Source organism: Neofelis nebulosa, chromosome 1 (assembly GCF_028018385.1).
Source record: "Neofelis nebulosa isolate mNeoNeb1 chromosome 1, mNeoNeb1.pri, whole genome shotgun sequence".
NCBI classification, from domain to species: domain Eukaryota; kingdom Metazoa; phylum Chordata; class Mammalia; order Carnivora; family Felidae; genus Neofelis; species Neofelis nebulosa.
Window position 1 is genome coordinate 242,881,943 of NC_080782.1, and position 20,122 is coordinate 242,902,064.

At 49.8% G+C, this 20,122-nt stretch overlaps 1 protein-coding gene across 2 annotated transcripts; it reads left to right on the forward strand.

Moving 5' to 3' along the window:
- Positions 1 to 141: 141 nt before the first annotated feature.
- On the forward strand, positions 142 to 18,914 carry GJA3 (gap junction protein alpha 3). 2 transcript variants are annotated; one of them, XM_058690463.1, is made up of 3 exons: positions 142 to 347; positions 12,436 to 12,619; positions 16,272 to 18,914. In XM_058690463.1, the coding sequence occupies exon 3, from the start codon at positions 16,289 to 16,291 to the stop codon at positions 17,645 to 17,647; it is 1,359 nt and encodes a 452-aa protein (XP_058546446.1). In that variant the 5' UTR covers positions 142 to 347; positions 12,436 to 12,619; positions 16,272 to 16,288; the 3' UTR covers positions 17,648 to 18,914. The 2 variants fall into 2 exon arrangements, with proteins under 2 accessions (XP_058546446.1, XP_058546441.1); XM_058690458.1 differs by lacking the exon at positions 12,436 to 12,619 and having other exon boundaries at positions 143 to 347.
- The last annotated feature ends 1,208 nt before the right edge of the window (positions 18,915 to 20,122 follow it).

Consider the following 20,122-nt stretch of genomic DNA (forward strand, 5'->3'; position numbering starts at 1 on the left):
AGCGCGGGCGGGGCGCGGGTGCGGGGCGAGCGCGCGGGGCGCCGGGCGGGCCGCGGGGCGGGGGCCCCCGCTGCGCGCCCTGCCCGGCACCGCCCCCGCGCGGCCCCCGGGCCGGGGTGGGGGCGGCGGGGGGCGTGGCGCGGCGGCCGGGGCTGCGGCGTGGGGGCGCCGAGCGCGGGGCGCGCTGGGGCCGCGGGGATGGCCGCCGGGGCGGGGAGGCCGGGCCCTGGCGCGGGGCGCACGCGTGAAGTTGCACCGCACGTGTAAGAGAAGATTCTCCTTTTCAGAGCGGCCGGGAGCCCTGCTCGAGAGGGAGCGCACCCGGGTCGCCGCCGCGGCACAGCGGGGTAAGCGCGGGGCCGCGCCGGGGCGGAAGGACGGGCGGGACGCCGGCGCCCCCGACCGCCCCGACCTGCCCGGGCGGGCCGGGGCGGAGCGGCCGGAGCGCGAGCCCCGCCGCTCGTGTGCGGCCCCCGGCCTCTCCGGATCCCCGGGGGGGATGTCCGGGGAGTTGTGGGAGTGACCGGGTCAGAGACGGGGGCTCGGGAAACTTCGGGAATAGTCGGCGTCCCCGCGCGCCCCGAGATGTCTGCGCAGCGCCGGCGCACGGCCGAAGGCCGGCCGGCGGGTGCTTCTCGGCGGCGTTTTCCGCCTCGGGCGAGCAGGCGAGGCTCTGGGGCCTCAGACCTGCGGGGTGCCGAGGCCGCTGCGGGCGCTCGAGCCGCGTCCGCGGACGCACGGCGCGGGGCTGGGGTGCGGCTGGCGGCCGGGTGCCGCTGTGCAGGGGCGTCGGCGTCTTGTAGGGACGGCGTTGGCTCGCCTACTTCTTCCGAGAAACTTTTTGGGAGTCTTTTTTTTTTTTTTTTTTCCCCCCTAAGAAGTGCTTTAATCGTAAGTGCCAGGGCCTGGGATCTCATCTCTTGGCCCCTCTGCCTGGGATGGTGCGCTTAAGGGGAAAGAACTCACGGAAGAGCGGGGAAACCCTTCTCTGCCTTCTGTAGTAACCCCTTCCTGAAGGTGCTTCTGACAGTGAGTGGCAGTGTGGACGCCCTAGTGAACAGAATCCACCCAGGTTTCTCGGCTCAGGAACATGTGTGACCGAGACTCTAGGGACAAGGGAGCGTCAAAATATGCCATTTGAGAATGGCCGTGTGAAAACAGCTGAGACGGGAATTATGCCTCGGTTCGTATTACTCGGGAATTCAAATTGGTGGTTTATGATACGCGCATCACTTCACAGACAGTCCGTCGATGTGCTGTGAAATGTGCTGCAAAACAAACATTGAAAGATTACAGAGGGAAAGGGGGGCTTTGTTTTCCAACGGTCGGTGTGTTCAAAGTAAACGACAGCTAACTTGGCACACATTCCGCTGGTGCAGCAGTTTGATTCATGTCGAGATAAGCCTCCAGGGAGGGCAGTGCACGTGCTCCTGTAGCATAAAGTAATTCAGGAAAATTTTACTACTGTAACAAATTAGACGGTGCTATTTATATTGACCAGCTTAAAGCCACCTCGAAATAATGAAATGTAACCAAATGTCACCGTTTGCCAATAAGAAAAAGAATTTGACGGGCGCTTGGGTGGCCCAGTGAATGAATTGCCGGACTTCAGCTCGGGTCGTGATCTCACAGCTCCTGGGTTCCAGCCCCGTGTCGGGCTCTGTGCTGACAGCTCGGGGCCTGGAGCCTGCTTGGGATTCTGTGGCTCCCTCTCTCTCTCTGCCCCTCCCCCGCCCGTGGGCGCGCTCTTTCTCCCTCTTTTCTCTCCTTCTCTTTCTCAAAAATAAACTTAAAATTTTTTTTTGACAGTTTCCTTGAATGTTACTTAAATTTTAAGTTGTGTTCATTTCCTTAACAAAAACAACTTTTACATACACACTTGAAACTTTATGTGTATGTATCACTACCATTTTGGCCTCATGTATGTAAAGAATTTAAACTATAATTAGTCTTCCAGATGCTACCATTGCTTGAACATGCACCTAACACAGTAAATAGGATAGATTAGGTTTTTAGGATTTTACCTCAGTATCACATGTAAATGCATGAACAAACACTTGGTTTTTGTAGTGTGCTAAAGTATTGTCAGAACGTTCTAGACAGCGGAACGGCCCTTGAGAGGTATTTCGCCCTGTGCAGATAGCATGACTCTCAGGATCTGCGTATTAAGAAACTCAACCAAACCCAAGGATTGGGGAGTCTCTCCCCACTCCGATGTGGTGTGGCCGTCACCAGCACTGTGTGATGCTTGTCACACCATATTTCGATTAGTTTTGTCACAAGTCTGTCTCACCCACAGACTGTGAATGAACCGCCTGAGGGTGAGGCCGTGTCTTACTTAGCACACTGCACACACACGACAGGCGTTTGCTAAATGTTCACCAAATTGAAGACGGAAAAAAGTCCAACGCGTGTGGCCCTAAACAGCATGCGTGGGTCTCTAAAAACACTATGTTTTTGCCATTTCCGTATAATGCGTAAAAGGAATAAAATAGAGATAAAGTTCAATCTGAATTTTCGTTCTTACAGTGGCGGGAAATTCTTCATCATAATAACCGAGTTACTATTCATCCTCTGGTGCTTTTTTAAAATCTCGCATCTTCAAAACTATGACTTCATAATGGTTAATGTGAGCAGTTCCTGCACTCTGACATTTCTTTAATTTGAGGAATTAGTGGTCTGCTCTAAACTTAGAGTTAACAAACTAATGATACTAAAATGTAAAAATCACTTAATTTTTTTCATTCACGACACCTGATTATCTCCATGAACTAACACTCATTCATGAACCTCCATTTTGTATTAGCTTTAAAATGAATCTTTTATTCTAGAACATACATGAGATTTCCGTGTTATATCCTAATAAAAGTAGGTTTGAATAAAAGGGAAATTATATTTATACTATGGAAATTATTATTGCAAAAATAGAAACCATTTTGACAGATGTCATCTGTGCCAGTAATATAAATGTAACCATAAAATACCATGAGTATAAGGCTGAGAAGTTTCGTTCACTAAGCAAGAGTAAAGACAGTTATCTGAATTTGCTTCAAAATGACAATTCCAGGGGTGTCTGGGTGGCTCAGTCCGTTGAGCCTCCGACTTTGGCTCAGGTCATGATCTCACGGCTCATGAGCTCGAGCCCTGCATTGGGCTCTGTGCTGATGGCTCGGAGCCTGGAGCCCGCTTCAGATTCTGTGTCTCCCTCTCTCTCTGCCCCTCCTCTGCTCGTGCTCTCTCTCAAAAATAAAAAATAAAAAATAAACATTAAAAATTTACAGGGTACCTGGGTGGCTCAGTCAGATAAGCGTCTGACTTCAGCTCAGGTCACGATCTCACGGTTTGTGAGTTTGAGCCCCGTGTCGGACTCTGTGCTAGCAGCTGGGAGCCTGGAGCCTGCTTTGGATTCTGTGTCCTCCTCTCTCTCCGCCCCACCCCTGCTTGTGCTCTGCCTCTCTCTGTCTGTCAAAAATAAATAAACATGAAGACATTTTTAAATGACAATTCCAATTTATATGATGGAGTAACGGGACTGTTAGCATGTTAATAATATTTAGCCCAAATTTTAGCCACTTTGGACTGGGAGAAAAGAGCAAAGGCAGCTGTAGTCAGCTGAACAGTCTGCCTGGTGCATAACCCCGTGAAGTCACGCGGAAGGGGAAGGTGGGCCGGACCCAGAGGCAGAAGTCAGGAGTTTTCGTGCCGGCTTCAGCGGGCTGTGTCGCCCTCTGCAAATCACAGTACCCTCTCGGGGCCCGCATTTCCCAGTCTGTGAAGTGAAGAGAATAGATAAACCAGACGGCTTCCCAGGTTCTTCTGGCTCCAAAATGCCGTGATTCCGTATCTCCTCGGTGGATGAGTAAGACTCCTGAAGGATGTCGCTTGGATTTATTTAGGGAGACTACCTTTTACTTGACCAGATTCTAGGAAGTCAGTACTTGGCATAGTGTCCAGAGTGCCCCATCTTGTGTTTTAGGACAAGAGCCTGCTCAGAGCACTCGCGAAAGCACCCCTGTAATTTTCTTTTTCTTTTTTGAATTTCCATCCAAGTTAGCTAGCATAGAGTGCTACAGTGATTTCAGGGGTAGATTCCTTAGTGCCCCTCCCCCATTTAGCCCACGCCCCCCTCCCACAACCCCTCCGGAGACCCTCTGTTTGTTCTCCATATTTTGGAATTTTCTTTATTGTCATTCACCCGCGCCCCAAGCCACCCTTCAGGAGGTATTGGTAAATTCAGCTTTATTTCAAGAGTATGACTTTTGTTTTCATTATTCACTAAAAGTTGAGTACTGATGCGGAAATACATTAAAATTGACCCTAAATGACACCAAAATGTGTACATAAAATGTTTAAATAAGCAAAATTTCAAATGGTATTATTCTTAGGTCTGTCACCGAAGTGATGTTTAAAACTTTTAATGCCATCTACTAATCGGCAGGAGACACTGGAGGCCTGCACAGGGTGATAGAACAGGGCAGACATTTGGAGGGTTTAAAAAGGAAGCCAGGAAGGCATGAATAGTGCTGGAAGACAGTCGCGTTTCTAATTATGCTCCAGACTTTGTACATTTTTCTGTCAATTGAACTGAAGCTCAACCAGCTGTTAATTTTCTAGCTTAATATTAGAACTCTAATTGTGGAAATGGTGACTTAATACTGGTTTCTGGTAGGAATATTTATTTTATTCACAGTATTTAAAGAAGAAATACTGTGGATAAAAAGTTAAGGGTATTTTTAGTGTTGTCATTCTTGAATATAAAATTCTCCAACATAAAATTCTTGAATATAGGGGCGCCTCGGTGGCTCAGTTGGTTGAACGTCCGACTTCAGCTCAGGTCATGATCTCACAGCTCGTGAGTTCGAGCCCTTTGTAGGCCTCTGTGCTGACAGCTCGGAACCTGGAGCCTGCTTCCGATTCTGTGTCTCCCCCTCTCTTTGCCCCTCCCATGCTCACGCTCTGTCTCTCAATAATAAATAAACGTTAAAAAAAATATTGAATATAAAATTTGAAGACATTTGTTTTTAAACTAATAACAGTTGTTTAAGTTGCTCCCAACTTAAAATCAGCTCTCGCTCGGCTTTTAAATTACAGAACGTCAAAAACAAAAGAAAAACTGAGTTTTTCGCTTGACTAAGAATGAAAAGTATTGACCATATTTACCTTAGCCAAGTAAAGACTTTAGAGCATGTGACTTTTCAGGTGTTTATAAACAATTTAAATCCCTCCCCAAAACAATTAAAATCCCCGCATGCAAGAGAAATATAGAGATAATAATAGTAATACATGGATGGCAGGTGTTTTCCATACATTCTTATTTAATAAATAAAATAAATAAAATTATAATTTAAGGGGTGCCCGGCTGGCTCAGTCAGTGGCACATGTGACTCTTGGTCTTGGAGTTGTAAGTTCGGGCCCCATGTTGCATGTAGAGATTACTTGAAAAATAAAATCTTTAAAAAAAAAGTATAATTTTATTAAAAAAATAATTTTTGAAATGTTTAAAGAGAGAGAGAGCACATGGGCATGTGCGGTGGGGGGCAGGGGTGGCAGAGAGAGGGGGACAAAGGATCTGGAGTGGGCTTTGTGCTGACAGCACAGAGCCTGACGCAGGGCTTAAACTCATGAACTGCGCAATCACGACCTGAGCCAAAGTCAGACGCTTAACTGACTGAGCTACCCAGGCGCCCCTGAAGTATAATTTCAAAACAATTTCATGTTTCTAGAGATTTATTCTCTGACAACAAAAATATATAATTCTAGCGGTGCTTTAAAGTTATTGATAAAGAAGTTGGAAAATCGGTGTTTTACGATTTCATTAAATCAGTCTGTACGATAGTGATGTCTCCTGCCAGAGCATTAGATTAGTGAAAAGTTAAGTAATAGAGCCCATGCACATTTTCCATTTAAAATAAGGAATCCCTTGGAACTGTACGGTAATAAATAATTTTACACTAAGATAGAGGATACCCTTAAATTATATATGTGTATTTTATACTAATACTAGCAAATCCCAAAATCTACATTCCCTACTTAAAAGATCCATAGGAGATCTTTGGAGATTTGCTCTGTATACTGTAAATACAGCATATGTGATAAGACATTGGAAAAAATAACAAAAATAAACTCTCATTCTTTTTCAAGCATATCATAATTCTGTAAAAAAAAACTTCTAGCAAGACTTATACTTTAAAAACTTCCAATAAACAATATTTGGAACCAAACAAAGGGATCTAAGTACGGATACCATACAGTTTCAAAATCATAAGAAAATGCCATGGATAATTTTATGCCAATAAATTTGAAGCTTAGATGAAATGGAAAATTTTCTAAAAGATATAAGCTATCAAAATTGACTTAAGAGTAATAGCAGCCCTATTTATGCCGATAACAGTTAATGAAGCTGAATTTGTAATCTAGGCTTCCTCCTGACCCCCTTAAAAAAAGACGTTAATTCCAGATTCTTCTATAGGACATTCTTATACAAGCTTATTCAGGGAAATGTTTAGTTTTTCCGGCTAAAATAATGTTCTTACCCAAATCCAATGGTAGTACCAAAAAAATGAGACCAATCTTAGGTATGAACAAATAATCCAAAATAAAGTAGCAGATTGAAAGTGATAGTATATTAAAAATAAAATGAGTAATACGGTGCTTCACCATCTAAAAAATTCACAACAGTGGGGAAAAAAGTACCAAATCCAATTTAGTAAATTCATGATTCAGAAACTCATTCATGATTTTCTTGATTTAGAAAACAAAACCCAACAAACTTAACAAAGATTACAAGGAAACTTCCTTAGCCTGATAAAAGTTGAAACATCATACTCAATGCTAAAACCTAAGAAGCGTTCATGTTTAAGACAGAAATGTGAAAAGATCTCACCATCATCACATTGTGCTAGGAGTGCAGGTCAGTACAAGAAAACAAGACAAGAAAAAGAAATAGCGGGAATTAGAATTAGGGGAGGAAGAAACAAATCTATCCTTAATAGCAGATGAAATGGTTATATGTATATGTTACATAGAAAATCCAAAGGAGTCTCGTAACTATTTGAACTAGTAAGAGCTTTCTAACAAGTTTCTGGATACGAGATCAGTTTATAAAAACAATGTTCCAGGGGCGCCTGGGGGGGCTGAGTCGGTTTAGCATCCAACTTCTGCTCAGGTCATGATCTCGCGGTTTGTGAGTTCGAGCCCCGTGTCAGGCTCTGTGCTGACAGCTCAGAGCCTGGAGCCTGTTTCGGATTCTGTGTCTCTCTTTCTGCCCCTCCCCTGCTCATGCTCGCTCTCTCTCTATCTCTCAAAAATAAACCTTAAAAACATTAAGGGGCACCTAGGTGAGTTCGAGCCCCGCATCAGCCTCTGCTGACAGCTCAGAGCCTGGAGCCTGCTTCTGATTCTGTATCTCCCTGTCTCGCTGCCCCTCCCCTGCTCATTCTGTCTGTCTGTTGCTCTCTCTTTCTCTCTCTCAAATAAATGAACATTAAAGAATTAAAAAAAAAAAAAACTATTTGGAACAAGAAATCGAACAAGTATAAATTAGGGATAAAGCTAACAAAAGACGTGTAAGACCTTTAGCTCCAGTGTCCTGACGCACTGTTGAAGGGCATGAAGAAGGTCTGTGCGGTGGATCAGTTGCGCTTTATTGGCGGAGAAACTAGTTCACAAAGAGCTAAATTTGATGCCACCATAAATTTCATTTTTCCCAACGAAGTCACGTTTCAGATTTTTGTGGGCCTTGACAAGCTAAATTTCATAGGGAAGAACGAAAAAGCCAACTTTGTGAAGAACAAAGTTGAGGACTCGTCCTACCAGACAGTCGCGTGTATGTAGGACTGTTGCCATTGGTGCCCTGCTGGTTGGTGTGACCGGTTGTTCTCTTCTGGAGATGGAAAACAAGTCACACGTTACTCAGTCTTTGAAACTTCAGGGGTTCGGTTTCTTCCTCTGTTATGCTTGTCTGTGTGGCTGAACTTCTCCCGTTGCTGTGACACTGAATTGTAAGTGGCACCGAGCCAGCTTTTAAAAGCCTAGTCCCCATCTTGCTCTTTAGTCTTAGGAGCTCAGACAACACTAAATGTTGGAGGTGAGGCTATAGTGTAAAAGAAGAAGGGGTCTTTTGTTATTTTGGTGAACTTATTCTGAATTCTGTTTCCTTTTTGAAGAGACGAGAATTATGGAAAACTGTGGTAAGTACTTAATAACGTAGGGTACGGTCCCCATGGCATCTGGAAATTACTGTTTTAAATGTGAAAGCTTGAAATAGGCAGGTAAGGTTTAAAGCTAATGGAAAACAGTTTTTCCACCTGCTGAAAAGATAATTAGATAAGCCACTTCTCATTGTATCATATTCGTGACTGGTTCAGCCTTCCGTGTTCTTTTAAATTTGTGCCAACTCAGGGCTGGCAAAAATTGGCTTTTGGGCCACACTGCCGCATACCAAACCTTAGCAGATATTACTAACCGAACATAGAACTCTTTCCGGCTAAGCCTGTATGTGACCCTCTTGGTCCTACTCAACAATGTTCCAGGCAGTCACAGGTAACACAAAATTAATTTGCCTAGCCATGCTTCATGTTTCGTTACCTCTAACTTAAAAACCAAGTACCAATATTTTTAGTGTCAATGTATTGTTACAAAAGGGAATCAAGTAAAAATACAAATGACACCTTTTGGGTGTTAATCTTCCAGAGTCCTAACTAAAAGTTGCATTTCCTAATAAGCAGCTATTCTGTAAGCTTGTCCTTCCGTACTCAACCTCCAAATGCTGGAGCACCCCACGGCTTGGTCTTCAGCCCCCTGTCCTTCTCCCCTGCCCTCAGACGATCTCAGTCCAGTCTTGGGGTTTGGTGATGACTCCCCAATGTTTATCTCTGGCCTCGACACTTGTATGTCTGATAGATGTCTCACATTTACCGTCTCCAAAACAGGACTCCTGATTTCCATGCCTTTCCCAAACCTGTACCTCCTCTGGTCTCCCCATCCTTCCTCCTGTTCGGGGTGGAAACCTTGGCCTCTCCTCGGCACGACCCGATCCTTGACCCATCAGCATATCATGCTGGACCGACCTTCAGAGTCTGTGCAAACTCAGCCGTTTGTCACCACTGTCAAGTTTCTGGATCATAGCACAGCCTCCTCACTGGACCCTCCGCGATCACCCTCACCCCCTCCGCCCCACAGCCGTTCTCGGCACAGCAACCACAAGGGTCCTGTGAAGATGGAAGCCGGATTACGTCACTCTTCTGCTCAAACCCTCCAGTGCCCTCTCGTCTCACTTGGAGCATAAGCCAAAGTTCTCATCACTGTCTGCCGCGATCTGTCCACCTCCAGACTTCCTCCCTGACCTGTGTCTACCTGTCTGCTCCTCTGGACTCGTCCTCTGCCTGGACCCATCCCTCATATCTGAGGCCCAGTTCTTCACTGTGATGTCACCCTCTCAGCCAGCCCTCAGCAGCCCCTGCACTGCCGTCTGTGCTTCCCCCTGCCCCGCCCCAGCTCTCCGTCTACCCACAGCATGCAGCACCTGACCTCTCTTCTCTTCTGTCCCACATCTTTCCTGCCACAGCCTACGTGGCACCAGGCAGTGCTCTGTGTTGCTCAGCACTGAGCACCTCACAGGTAGTGTGGCCTTTGCTCAGTCCTCACTGAGTGGCCGCAACCTGTGGTCTGGCTGTGCGGGGAACTCGGGGAGCCCGGTCCCTTTCTCATCCCCTCCGTTCCCTGGTCATCAAACCTTTTTTCTTCTCGGGGGCTTAAGTCCTGCCCTTGCCTGAGAAGATGACCGCCTGCTCGACCCCGCCGAGAAGGGCCTTGTCATCACCGCGGAGGATGCTCATCCTGCGTCTGCCCTCGCAGCACCCCCTCCCGTCCTTTTGCCCCGTCCTGCTGCTGGGCAGCCTGACCCTCCCCCCGTCCTCCTGTCCCTGTGACTCCGCCTCTCTGATGCCAAGCACCCACAGCCTTCCCTATCTTGAAAACACCTCCACTGGGCCTTGTTACCCATTTCGTGTCGCCCTTCCTTTAGGTTCTAGACTTACTGAACAGGACTCTCTGTGTCATGCCTCCATTTCCCTCCCACACTCTGCCTCTTCAGCTCCCAGTCTAGGCTTTTGTTTCTGCCCCAACGCTCCCACTAGACTGGGCACTTAAAGACCATCCGTGGCCTTCTTATTGTGAGATCAAAGCCTTTGCTTTATTCCCATCCATCTCGAACACACAAAGAATGCTGACACTGGCCGTCACCTCCTTCTTCAAAGTCCTCCTTCGGCCTCCTCGCTTCCGTGTCACCCTCGTTCTCCGGTCGTGTTGACAGCGGTCAGAGAATGTGCCTTCGGAGACACGAACAGCGCTCCAGCAGTGACGTGGGCCGTGCTGCGTACTGACGCCCAACGTAATCTTGCATCTTGGTAGCTCAGACAGGGCTCTGTGTTGGGGTCAATTCGGTAAAGAAGGAAGGGTCTTCTGACATTACTTTGAAAGCAAAAGCAACTACAAGCCAGCCAAGGTGAACTTGTCTGGCAGAGCTGATCGGGCCCACGCTGGGGAAGGTCCCTTCCCTCCACGCTGTCCGGGCATCGCCGCTCTCCGGCACTGCTTAGTCTGAGGCTCTTACCCAGTCGGCCAGTCCCGCGATCCTTCATCGAACACGGACCACACACGCCGAGGGCGGTGAGTCCTCTCCCGTGCTGTCTTCATCCGTTTCGCTGGATTTTCCACAGACGTCCGTCCTTTGTTCTCTGCTCTTTGGCCTTCCCCCGGGAGAGTGGGGCTGCGCTGCGGACCCTCTCCAGCCTCTTCCAGTTCTGTGTCTCCAGCTTCCTCCTGGGCAGCTCGCTCATCTCTCCCACCGCTGCTTTTGACCCGGAAAGACAGAACCACCAGTCTTCACCTTGTCTCCCAATCCCAAATTAGCAAGCCTCCCTCAATGTTTCTGTCTTCAAACGACCCCCTGATTTTCCCACTCAGGCTCAGAAATGTGAGCTTTGTCTTTAATTCATGCCTCTCCCTTTCACTGACTCTCGGCAGACTCTACATCCTGCTTTATTTTTGTCTCCAGACTGTGTCTCCTTTCTGTCCTTCCTTTTTCCATTTGCTGCTGCTGTCATTCAGCCCAGGCCTTCAGCACTCACTTGGAGATTATCACTCTTCCTGAGTCCCCACTGGCCGTTAGAGGGGCCCCTTCTTTCCTGAACAGCACTTTCGGCCTATCTCCCGCTCTCCAAGTGGTTTGGCGGCCCTCGACGTCCTTCATTCATCCGTCCCACGCGTGTTTACTGAATGCCTACTATGTGCAGGCCACACAGCTCTTCTGTGCAGAAGCAGCCGCTTCCCAACACCAGGTCACACATATTCCCGCTGCCAAGGGAACGTTGTTCTGGCCTTGAAGTGCACTCCTGTCCCCTGCCCAAAGCCACCTCTCTCAATGCCCGCTCAAAGTCCACTCTCCCCTGGCCAGCCTTCCCCGCCTGCATGTCCTCATATCAATCTCCTTTTTCTCCGAGATCCCTCTGCACCCGTATGGCTCCCCATTTTCCTGAGTTCTCCCATCTCCACAAACAGATTCCCAGAGAGACGCCGTGTGTTTACTTCCACTGTATTCAACGGAACCTGTGGCCCAGAGTTGAGCACAAGACGGTCACTGAACAGATAGCCACTGATTGATCCGAGGGACACTTAACACCTCCTGAAGGCCGAGGGGAACCTGTTTGCCTCTGAAGGGGAAAGCAGGACGGTCAGAAGAACGGGGAGGCAGCCACGTGTACACTCGGCAGCATCAGCTCTTGTTCTGTGTTGGGGTCAGAACCAAAGTTTCCCTGGAGATAAAAGCAAAAATCAATTACATGCCACTTCGTGCAGGTAAGCGACGTCCAGGTAATCGAGGACCCCGCTGCCGCCGTGGGAGAGCAGTCACCTAGAGTGCACCACACTCTGCGGTGAGCTCACGGGCACCTCGCGGAGTCAAGCGCTCGGCCCTGGGAGCTGTCAGGAGCTGCCCTGCTTTCGTCCCGAAGTGGCCCAGTACACTGCCACTAAGAAGAAACCCGTTTTCTCCTCAAGCAGGGAGCTGTTTCACTCGCTCACCTTGTGGTCGTGTCACTGGCTGGCAACGCTCAGTGGATCGTGAGGCTTCCTCTGGTCCGTTGCTGGTCCTTACTTAGCAGCAGAGGCTTGCTGTCCAGACTGCGCTTCTTCACTCCTCTGCTGTCGTCTTCTTACTGAACTGGTATGAGGGGTAGGATCCAAAAGCGGTGTTGATAAAACACCTTAAGCACGTCTGCGTGGCATCTGGAGCAGACTGTGGCGACTCTGAAGAGAGGGGATGTCACTTCTACCGTGGAGTCTCCCATCTTGATCTGACCTTGACCCATACTGCAGGCCTTGTCACAGATACTCCTCTGGTCAATGTTTTTATTCACTCATTCACGTATTTTCCAGAAGAAAACCCAAACTGTGAAGCGCGGTAGTGGTAAGACTCAGCAGCGAACATCAGGATACAAAGAGGCCGGCCCTTGCGTTGGGGGAACTCGGCAGACTGCCGTGGCGGGAGAATCCAGTTTAAGCTCCGTGTCATCAGTGACAGCCATTGTCAGGATCTGTGATGCATCTCAGAGACCCCAGGGTCAGTCTCCAATCTGACATTGGGCTGATGTCCCATGTATCAATTTGTCTTTTGAGCGCTTACCAGGGACGTGATTAAAGAGGTCGAAGGAGTAGACACCTTAATGAAAGAACAATGAACAAAGAATCAGGTTTTTTCAAAAACTAGAACTTTGAAACATGAGTCACGGTCATTAATCCTTTATGACCATAAATGTAATAAGTTGTTACAGAAAATGCAAAGAAATGGGAAAAGAGAATAAAAATCACCCAGTTCTAGAAACGCTGTGGTTCACATTTCAGTATCCTTCCGCTCTTCCTTTGCATGTATGAATGTGTGGGAAATAGCGGGTAAAAGGCTATGGTTTTGTATTAGGTTTTTGTCATTTATCAGTATGGCATGAACGTATCTTCAAGTCACTAATGATCTCAAAAGTTATGTCTAATGAATACTTTGTATTTTAGTAGTTATGAATGAGTCACAGCTTTTCATGTATAGCTGGCCTTAACCTGTAAATAATTTAAGAGAGTGTAGGAATTGTCTGCAAGCAATAGGAAACCTAACTTGAACAAACAGGGTTTTCTCCCTTCACGTAAGTCTAGAGCTTGTGTTGCGGTTGATTCAGCAGGTCCACAGTGCCATAACAGGTGCCTTGGGACTTTCTTGACCATGCCCTCATGCTTATTGATACATGCCTGCAAAGTGACTGCCCCACTCCAGGCATCGCATCTGTCCTCACCATAGGCAGATAGGGAAAGTGATGGCAAAGGTAGCCATCTGCCCTTTTATTAGGAAACCAAAAGCTTTCTCGGAAGTTCCCCAGCCAACTTCTTACACCTCATTGGAGACAACAAAAGGAGGTGGGAAAGCAAGAATTTCCCTTCCCGATCACATTACATTACGGGCAGGCAAGGGAGAGGGGGATGGGAGTAGGAGCGGGGTCAGCCAGATCCCGATGCCAGCCTTGGGCACTACTATGTGTCTAATTGCTCATCCTTTAGTGGGCACTTCTGTTTCCAATTATTCCTTCTTATGAGTAATTCACAGTCAATATCCATGTTCATCCATTCATCAAAATCTCTGGTTATTTCCTTGGTATGATGTCCCAGGAGTAGAATTAGAGGTTAGAGGTATCATGATCTTAAGTTTATTTGTTTTTAAGAGAGAGAGAAAGCACGACCGGGGGAGGGACAGAGAGAGAGGAAGGAGAGAATCCCAAGCAGGCTCTGCACTGGCAGTGCACAGCCTCATGTGGGGCTCGAACTCATGAGATTGAGATGAGGTCACTTATGACAAGATCGTGACCTGAGCCGCAGTCAGTTAACCGACCCAGCCACCCAGGCGCCCCAAGGTATCATGATTTTTGTATCTCTTCTTACATATTACTGAACTCCTTTGCAGAAAGACCTTGTCAGTGTGTGCCATCACGCAGTGCATGAGCCGTGGGCTCTCCCCCGCCCCCGACCGGACACATTCTTAGTTGCCCCTCTTTAGGATTTCCTGAGCTCTGACACATGCCAGAGTACCCGCGAAGTGCGCAGATGGTAACACGTTGTGATTCCGTAGCTGCGCCCAGAGGTCACAATTCCTTTCAAGGGTCCCTATCTGAAAGTGTTTGCAGCACCTGGACCTAAAGAACTCTGGAGAGGCTGGGCCAGCAAAGGTGAGTAACAAGATGCCACAGTCAGCAGCCATACCCCCCTCGTCTGATTTACTGATCGAAGAAATGTTTCCCTGGCCCCGTGTTCCTCAACAGGTGCACAACGGACATTTGGGGCGGGCCAGCTCTTTACTGTGGGGGACACCCCAATCATTAGGGAACATTTTGCTTCCCTGGCCCTGCAGGGCAATGCCAACAACACTTCCCAGGCCCTGTGACAAGCAGGCCCTCCCTCGTGGCATTCTGTGCCACCAGCCTTGTGGGGAGAACCCACCAGGCACATCGCATCGACTCCCTTTTATTTAGCACATTATGCTGTGCTGGACAAGGCGGAACCTACCTGCACATCTGGGAGGGTGGCAGGAAGAAGAATAAATTTCCTGCACTGACCTTTCCTTAGAGGCTTCCAGAAATGCTTCTGCCCAGCTGTTCTGCCTGCAGACATCAAGGAGGAAAGGGTGCACATGCAAACCCCAACCTCAGAACTAGGATTAGGGAGAAAGTCCACAAGCGGTCAAGGTGCTTAAAGGTGGTTTTCTGTAGAAACTCTGGAGGCTGTGTGTCCAGGGACAGCAAGGAGGGAGGATGCCGTTCGCAGCTTAGCAAGGTGGGAGGTGTGGGAGGATGGAGAGAACCTCCTGGAATGCAAAGGGGGCAACAGTCGTCAAGCCAGGCCATGATAAGGGGAAGAGAAAACACAGGGCACCCGTGTCGGCCTGAGTTGGCCACTCTTGAAGGGAGAGTGGAGGTCAACAGGCCAGTCCCCGCCTGGCCTGGGGCCAAGTCTGAAGTTGCAGAAACAGGACGTGCAAAGGCACAAAGGCCGTCCCAGGGATCACAAGAAGCCTGCGTCACCAGGGTGTTGGATCAGGGACGGAGGGCTGGGACGCACGGTCAAGGCTTCTGTCCTGTGCTCCAGGGGAAACGCTTCAGCAGAGTGGAGGGAAGGGCCATGGCTATGGGCAGAGAGGGCGGTCAGAGACATCATGACATCCGGGGTTTAGGGTAAGCAGGATGTCCTCTAGAACGGTTCCCTGACACCGGACATCCTTCATGCGAGAGTGGGTTGTTTCATGTCCAATAAGTCAGTTTCTACATTAAAATATTTTCCCTTGTAAGAACATGCCAAATAGAACAGACGCCAGTCACAACAGGGGCAAGGAGGCTGGTAGGATATGTGAATAGTAACGTTTCTCCAAAGACCTCGAATGACGGAAACAAAGGGTTGGAAGTTTATTCCAAGAGAGCGTTAACATTTGTTTCTTTAGATCATGGTGAGTAAAGTTATGTTTTGTTTATTTGTCTTCACACCAGTTCATAAAAATTAACATTTGTGAACATTTTTAAAATTCAAAATGAGAAGAGTGTCCTTCAGTGCTGCCGGAACTCACCGCGTAGACGGCTCTCCTGACGCAAAGAACGGAGCTGCCTTTCAGTTCCGGTTGGAAGCGTCAGGCCTGTTGGGGCAGCAGCGACACGGAGGACCCCTTCTCATCTTGGGCCCCCGCGTCCGAGGACCACAGCTACCTCCACAGGGGGGTCCACGGGCCCTCCGTCCCTCATCTAGGAAGCAGCTTACTGCGCATGACCCAATGACCATCGTCCCATCTTAGATGGAGACACAGGGTTTAAGGGCTTCGGTCACCTGTGGGCATCTGGTTCGTGCCGCACCCGTGTCCTGCGACAGTAGCTCCGAGTGACACCGGCGCTGCGGGCGTGGCTGTAACCCGGCTCGGGGCCCCCGTGGGAAGACGCACGCACGTGCACGCACGTGCACGCACGTGCACACACGCACACGGGCGCATGCGCGCACACGCACGCAGGCACACGCACACTCGGGCGCGCGCGTGCCGTGGAGGGCTCCGCAGCGCCTCCCTCGTTTGGCAGCGGGAGGACGGCCTCGCAGGGGAGCGACCGCCCAGCGCCGCGTGCCGGGTCCCCCCACCCCCCTGCGCCCGCCGGCCCCTGCCCCCCGCGGCCTCCTTCCTACTAACCGGCGATGTTCCCTTGCAGGTTAGCAAGCTGAAGCAATGGGCGACTGGAGCTTTCTGGGGAGACTATTAGAGAACGCGCAGGAGCACTCCACGGTCATTGGCAAGGTTTGGCTGACGGTCCTGTTCATCTTCAGGATCCTGGTGCTGGGCGCCGCGGCGGAGGAGGTCTGGGGGGACGAGCAGTCGGACTTCACGTGTAACACGCAGCAGCCCGGCTGCGAGAACGTCTGCTACGACAAAGCCTTCCCCATCTCCCACATCCGCTTCTGGGTGCTGCAGATCATCTTCGTGTCCACGCCCACGCTCATCTACCTGGGCCACGTGCTGCACATCGTGCGCATGGAGGAGAAGAAGAAGGAGCGCGAGGAGGAGCTGCTGAAGGCCGACGGCCCGCACCCCGGGCCGGCCGCGCACTGCGGGCCCGGCGGCCACGGCCAGAAGGACCGGCCGCCGGTGCGCGACGACCGGGGCCGGATCCGCATCGCCGGCGCCCTGCTGCGGACCTATGTCTTCAACATCATCTTTAAGACGCTCTTTGAAGTGGGCTTCATCGCCGGCCAGTACTTTCTGTACGGCTTCGAGCTGAAGCCCCTCTACCGCTGTGACCGGTGGCCCTGCCCCAACACGGTGGACTGCTTCATCTCCAGGCCCACGGAGAAGACCATATTCATCATCTTCATGCTGGCAGTGGCCTGCGTGTCGCTGCTACTCAACATGCTGGAGATCTACCACCTGGGCTGGAAGAAGCTCAAACAGGGGATGACCAACCACTACCGCTCAGACTCCCCCGAATCCAGGGTGGGGGCCGCAAAGCCTGGCGGCGTGAGCCCGCTGCCGCTCCCCTCCCCGTCCGCCCTGCCCACGGTCACCATCGGATTCCCGCCTTACTACACCCACTCCGCCTCTTCCCTGGGACCGGCCACCGCCGCGGGCTACCCCGGGGCCCCTCCGCCGGCCACCGACCTCGGCACGGCCGCCCCGTCTGAGGCGCGCGAGAAGGCTCGCCCTGCCAGATTCCACAACGGCAACCACCACCTGCTAGCGGCAGAGCAGAACTGGGCCAACCAGGAGGCCGAGCAGCAGACGGCCGGGAGAAAGGCCTCCCCGCCGGTGTCCGCTTCTGCCTCCCTGAGCCCTGCGGGCAGCACCGGGCAGCTGGCGCAGGACGCAGGCGCGGGCGGCAGCGCCCCCGGCCCGTCGGCGGACGGGACCGGCAGCAGCCTGGGCGGCGACGACGGCAAATCGGCGGGGACCCCCGACCTGGACGGGGAGCAGGCGGGGAGCCCCGAGGTGGAGATGCTCGCGCCTCCTCTGCCCCCCGCAGACCCCGGGCGGTCGAGCAAGGCCAGTAAGTCCAGCGGCGGCCGGGCCAGACCGAATGACTTGGCCATCTAGCGGGCGTCTCTCCAGACAGCTTTATCATAACCGTTTCTTCTCGCAACCAAAACCAAAGTGCAGTTCCAGTCTGCAGGTAGACAGAGAGCCTGGAAGGGAGAGGGCACTGCAGTGGCGGAAGGGGAAGATCACGAGGAGGAGAGCAGGTTTCTGTGTGTCCATGCTTGCTGTTCTTAACACTGTGAGGTAGAGTGGGGAGAACGTCAGTGCTTGCTGAGATGGGGAGGTGGGGGCAACGTGGGTGCAGGGGCTGTTGACCTTGAAAGATGTTCACGGCAACCCAAGAGTCCAACAACCTGGGCCGCCTTTGCAGGTGCTGCTGTCCAGCCTTGGGCTCCCGCCGTCTCTGTGGGTAACTGTTCCGTTGTGGTAAAGCGACAGGTGTCTTTACCTGGGGGCAATTGGGTTTTCCATTCCTACGCTTCCCCAGAGCCTCTGGGCAGCCCACAAAGTCACAGATGCCCTTAGCACTATCTCTGTTTGATACTTTTAACTTAGAGTTGAATTTCATTTGGGATATTTGCCAAACTGCACTAAAAAAAGACCTAGAGCGAGTCCATAGACTGTCATTTGAGTTTCTGAAATTGCCTGGGAAGCCCAGGATTCCACACTGTACACTTCGTGACGAGTGACGATGAGCAGGTACCCTCCAGGGGCGGAGATCCAGCAGGCGAGAGCCACGGAGGCTGCTGGTAAGAGAGCAGGTAGAAACGCAGCGACACTTGGGGTAATTTTTAAACAGTTGAGGAAATTGAAATACAAGTGTGGCAGGTATGCCTTAGGTATTTATTTTTTAAATGATATTTTGTGCTTTGATCTGAATTGTACAGGTATGCCTATCCCCCCCCCCCGACTTTCTTTCAGGAAAAATGAAGGAAAAATAGTACCATTAAGATGAATAGTGACTGAGAGAATGCTAATTTGTCCCATTACATACTAGTAAAGATTTGGATTTTCTTTTAAAAGAAATTCTTCGACCTCAGGAGTCAGCTAATGGCTACGAGAATGTACGATACAAAATAAAAGCAGGGGAAATTTTAAGTGCATTTCAAATACTTGAAGTTGTGAAGTTTTTGAATGGGAAGTTAAAAGTTAACCACTCTTGCCAGAAAAATGATTTATACAGATGAATCAATGACCTACATTTTTTTAAGAGTACAAAAACAAAAAAACGACAAAAAAAAAAAAACCTCTTAGAGTTTCCTAACCATTGTTTGTGGGCAGCCTGTTTGCTTTCTAAAGTGTAAATAAAAGTATCTGGGTTTTACTTCCTGTGTAAATGCATGTGCTGATTTCGGATGTGCGTGTGCCTCATTTGTCACCCATGCAGATCGCTGCACTGACAGGGCTATTTCTCTGTGGGTTGTGGCTGGAAGGCGGCAGAATATTCTGTACTGCACACTCTGCTGTCCTGTCTTCGCCTCTGTTTATAGACCGATGAACGGTAGTCATGCTGAGCCTGGTCCTTCTCACCCTCCGACTTCCACTGAGTATTGTCAGCCCTTATTCAGCAAAACACCAAACACTTGCCAACTTGATTCCTTTCTCTATATGAATGAACTCCAATTTCCTGACAATCCCTCTGGAGCCACACTCTAAACGCATTTGGTGTTTTATATCATAAAGAGTGACCCACTAGCATCTGATGAAAGAGACTGTGATTCCCATTCTCAGATGAATGGGTGCAGCATGTTCGTTAGAGCGTTAACGCTTGCTGCAGACGTGGACAGTCGCCCCTCCACGGCTTGAGAAATGCTAATTTCCCATAGGTACGCGTTCAGCCTCTCTCAGATTTGAGCCTTACACAAAACTATTTGAGTGACTGCTCTCCCAGTTCTCCCTCGGCTGGGCATAGCTAGTGCCATTGTAGACGCAGACATTCGTCACATACAGTGGACGCCTTAGGCTCAGGCAGTAGGGCCCAGCCGGCCTGGCCGAGGAGGGCACCGGAAAACCCTAGTTTGAAAAGCATTCCGATAAAAAAAAGCTTTGGTCGCGACTGCAGCTAATGGCGAAAGCACAACTCATTCAGGGGATGCGACCACAGGTTCATCAAGTCCTACCATTATAAATGTTAGTAATAACCTTCTGACTTACCCAGGGTTGAATTCTGAGTGGGGTTGGAGATGAGAATGAGAACTATAATTATAGTTTCTACATTTCAGTCATCTTAAAAAAGTTTTTAAGTTTCTGCACTTTAAAATTGGATTTTCTTCACCATACGTTGATGAAGATGCCAGTATTATGAATTGACCGTAGTCTAATTGGCCCATTTAGTGAATGGGTAGGAGTGTGGAATTAGATTCGTCTCCTTGAAAATCACAAATTTATTGGGGCGCCTGGGTGGCGCAGTCGGTTAAGCGTCCGACTTCAGCCAGGTCACGATCTCGCGGTCCGTGAGTTCGAGCCCCGCGTCAGGCTCTGGGCTGATGGCTCGGAGCCTGTTTCCGATTCTGTGTCTCCCTCTCTCTCTGC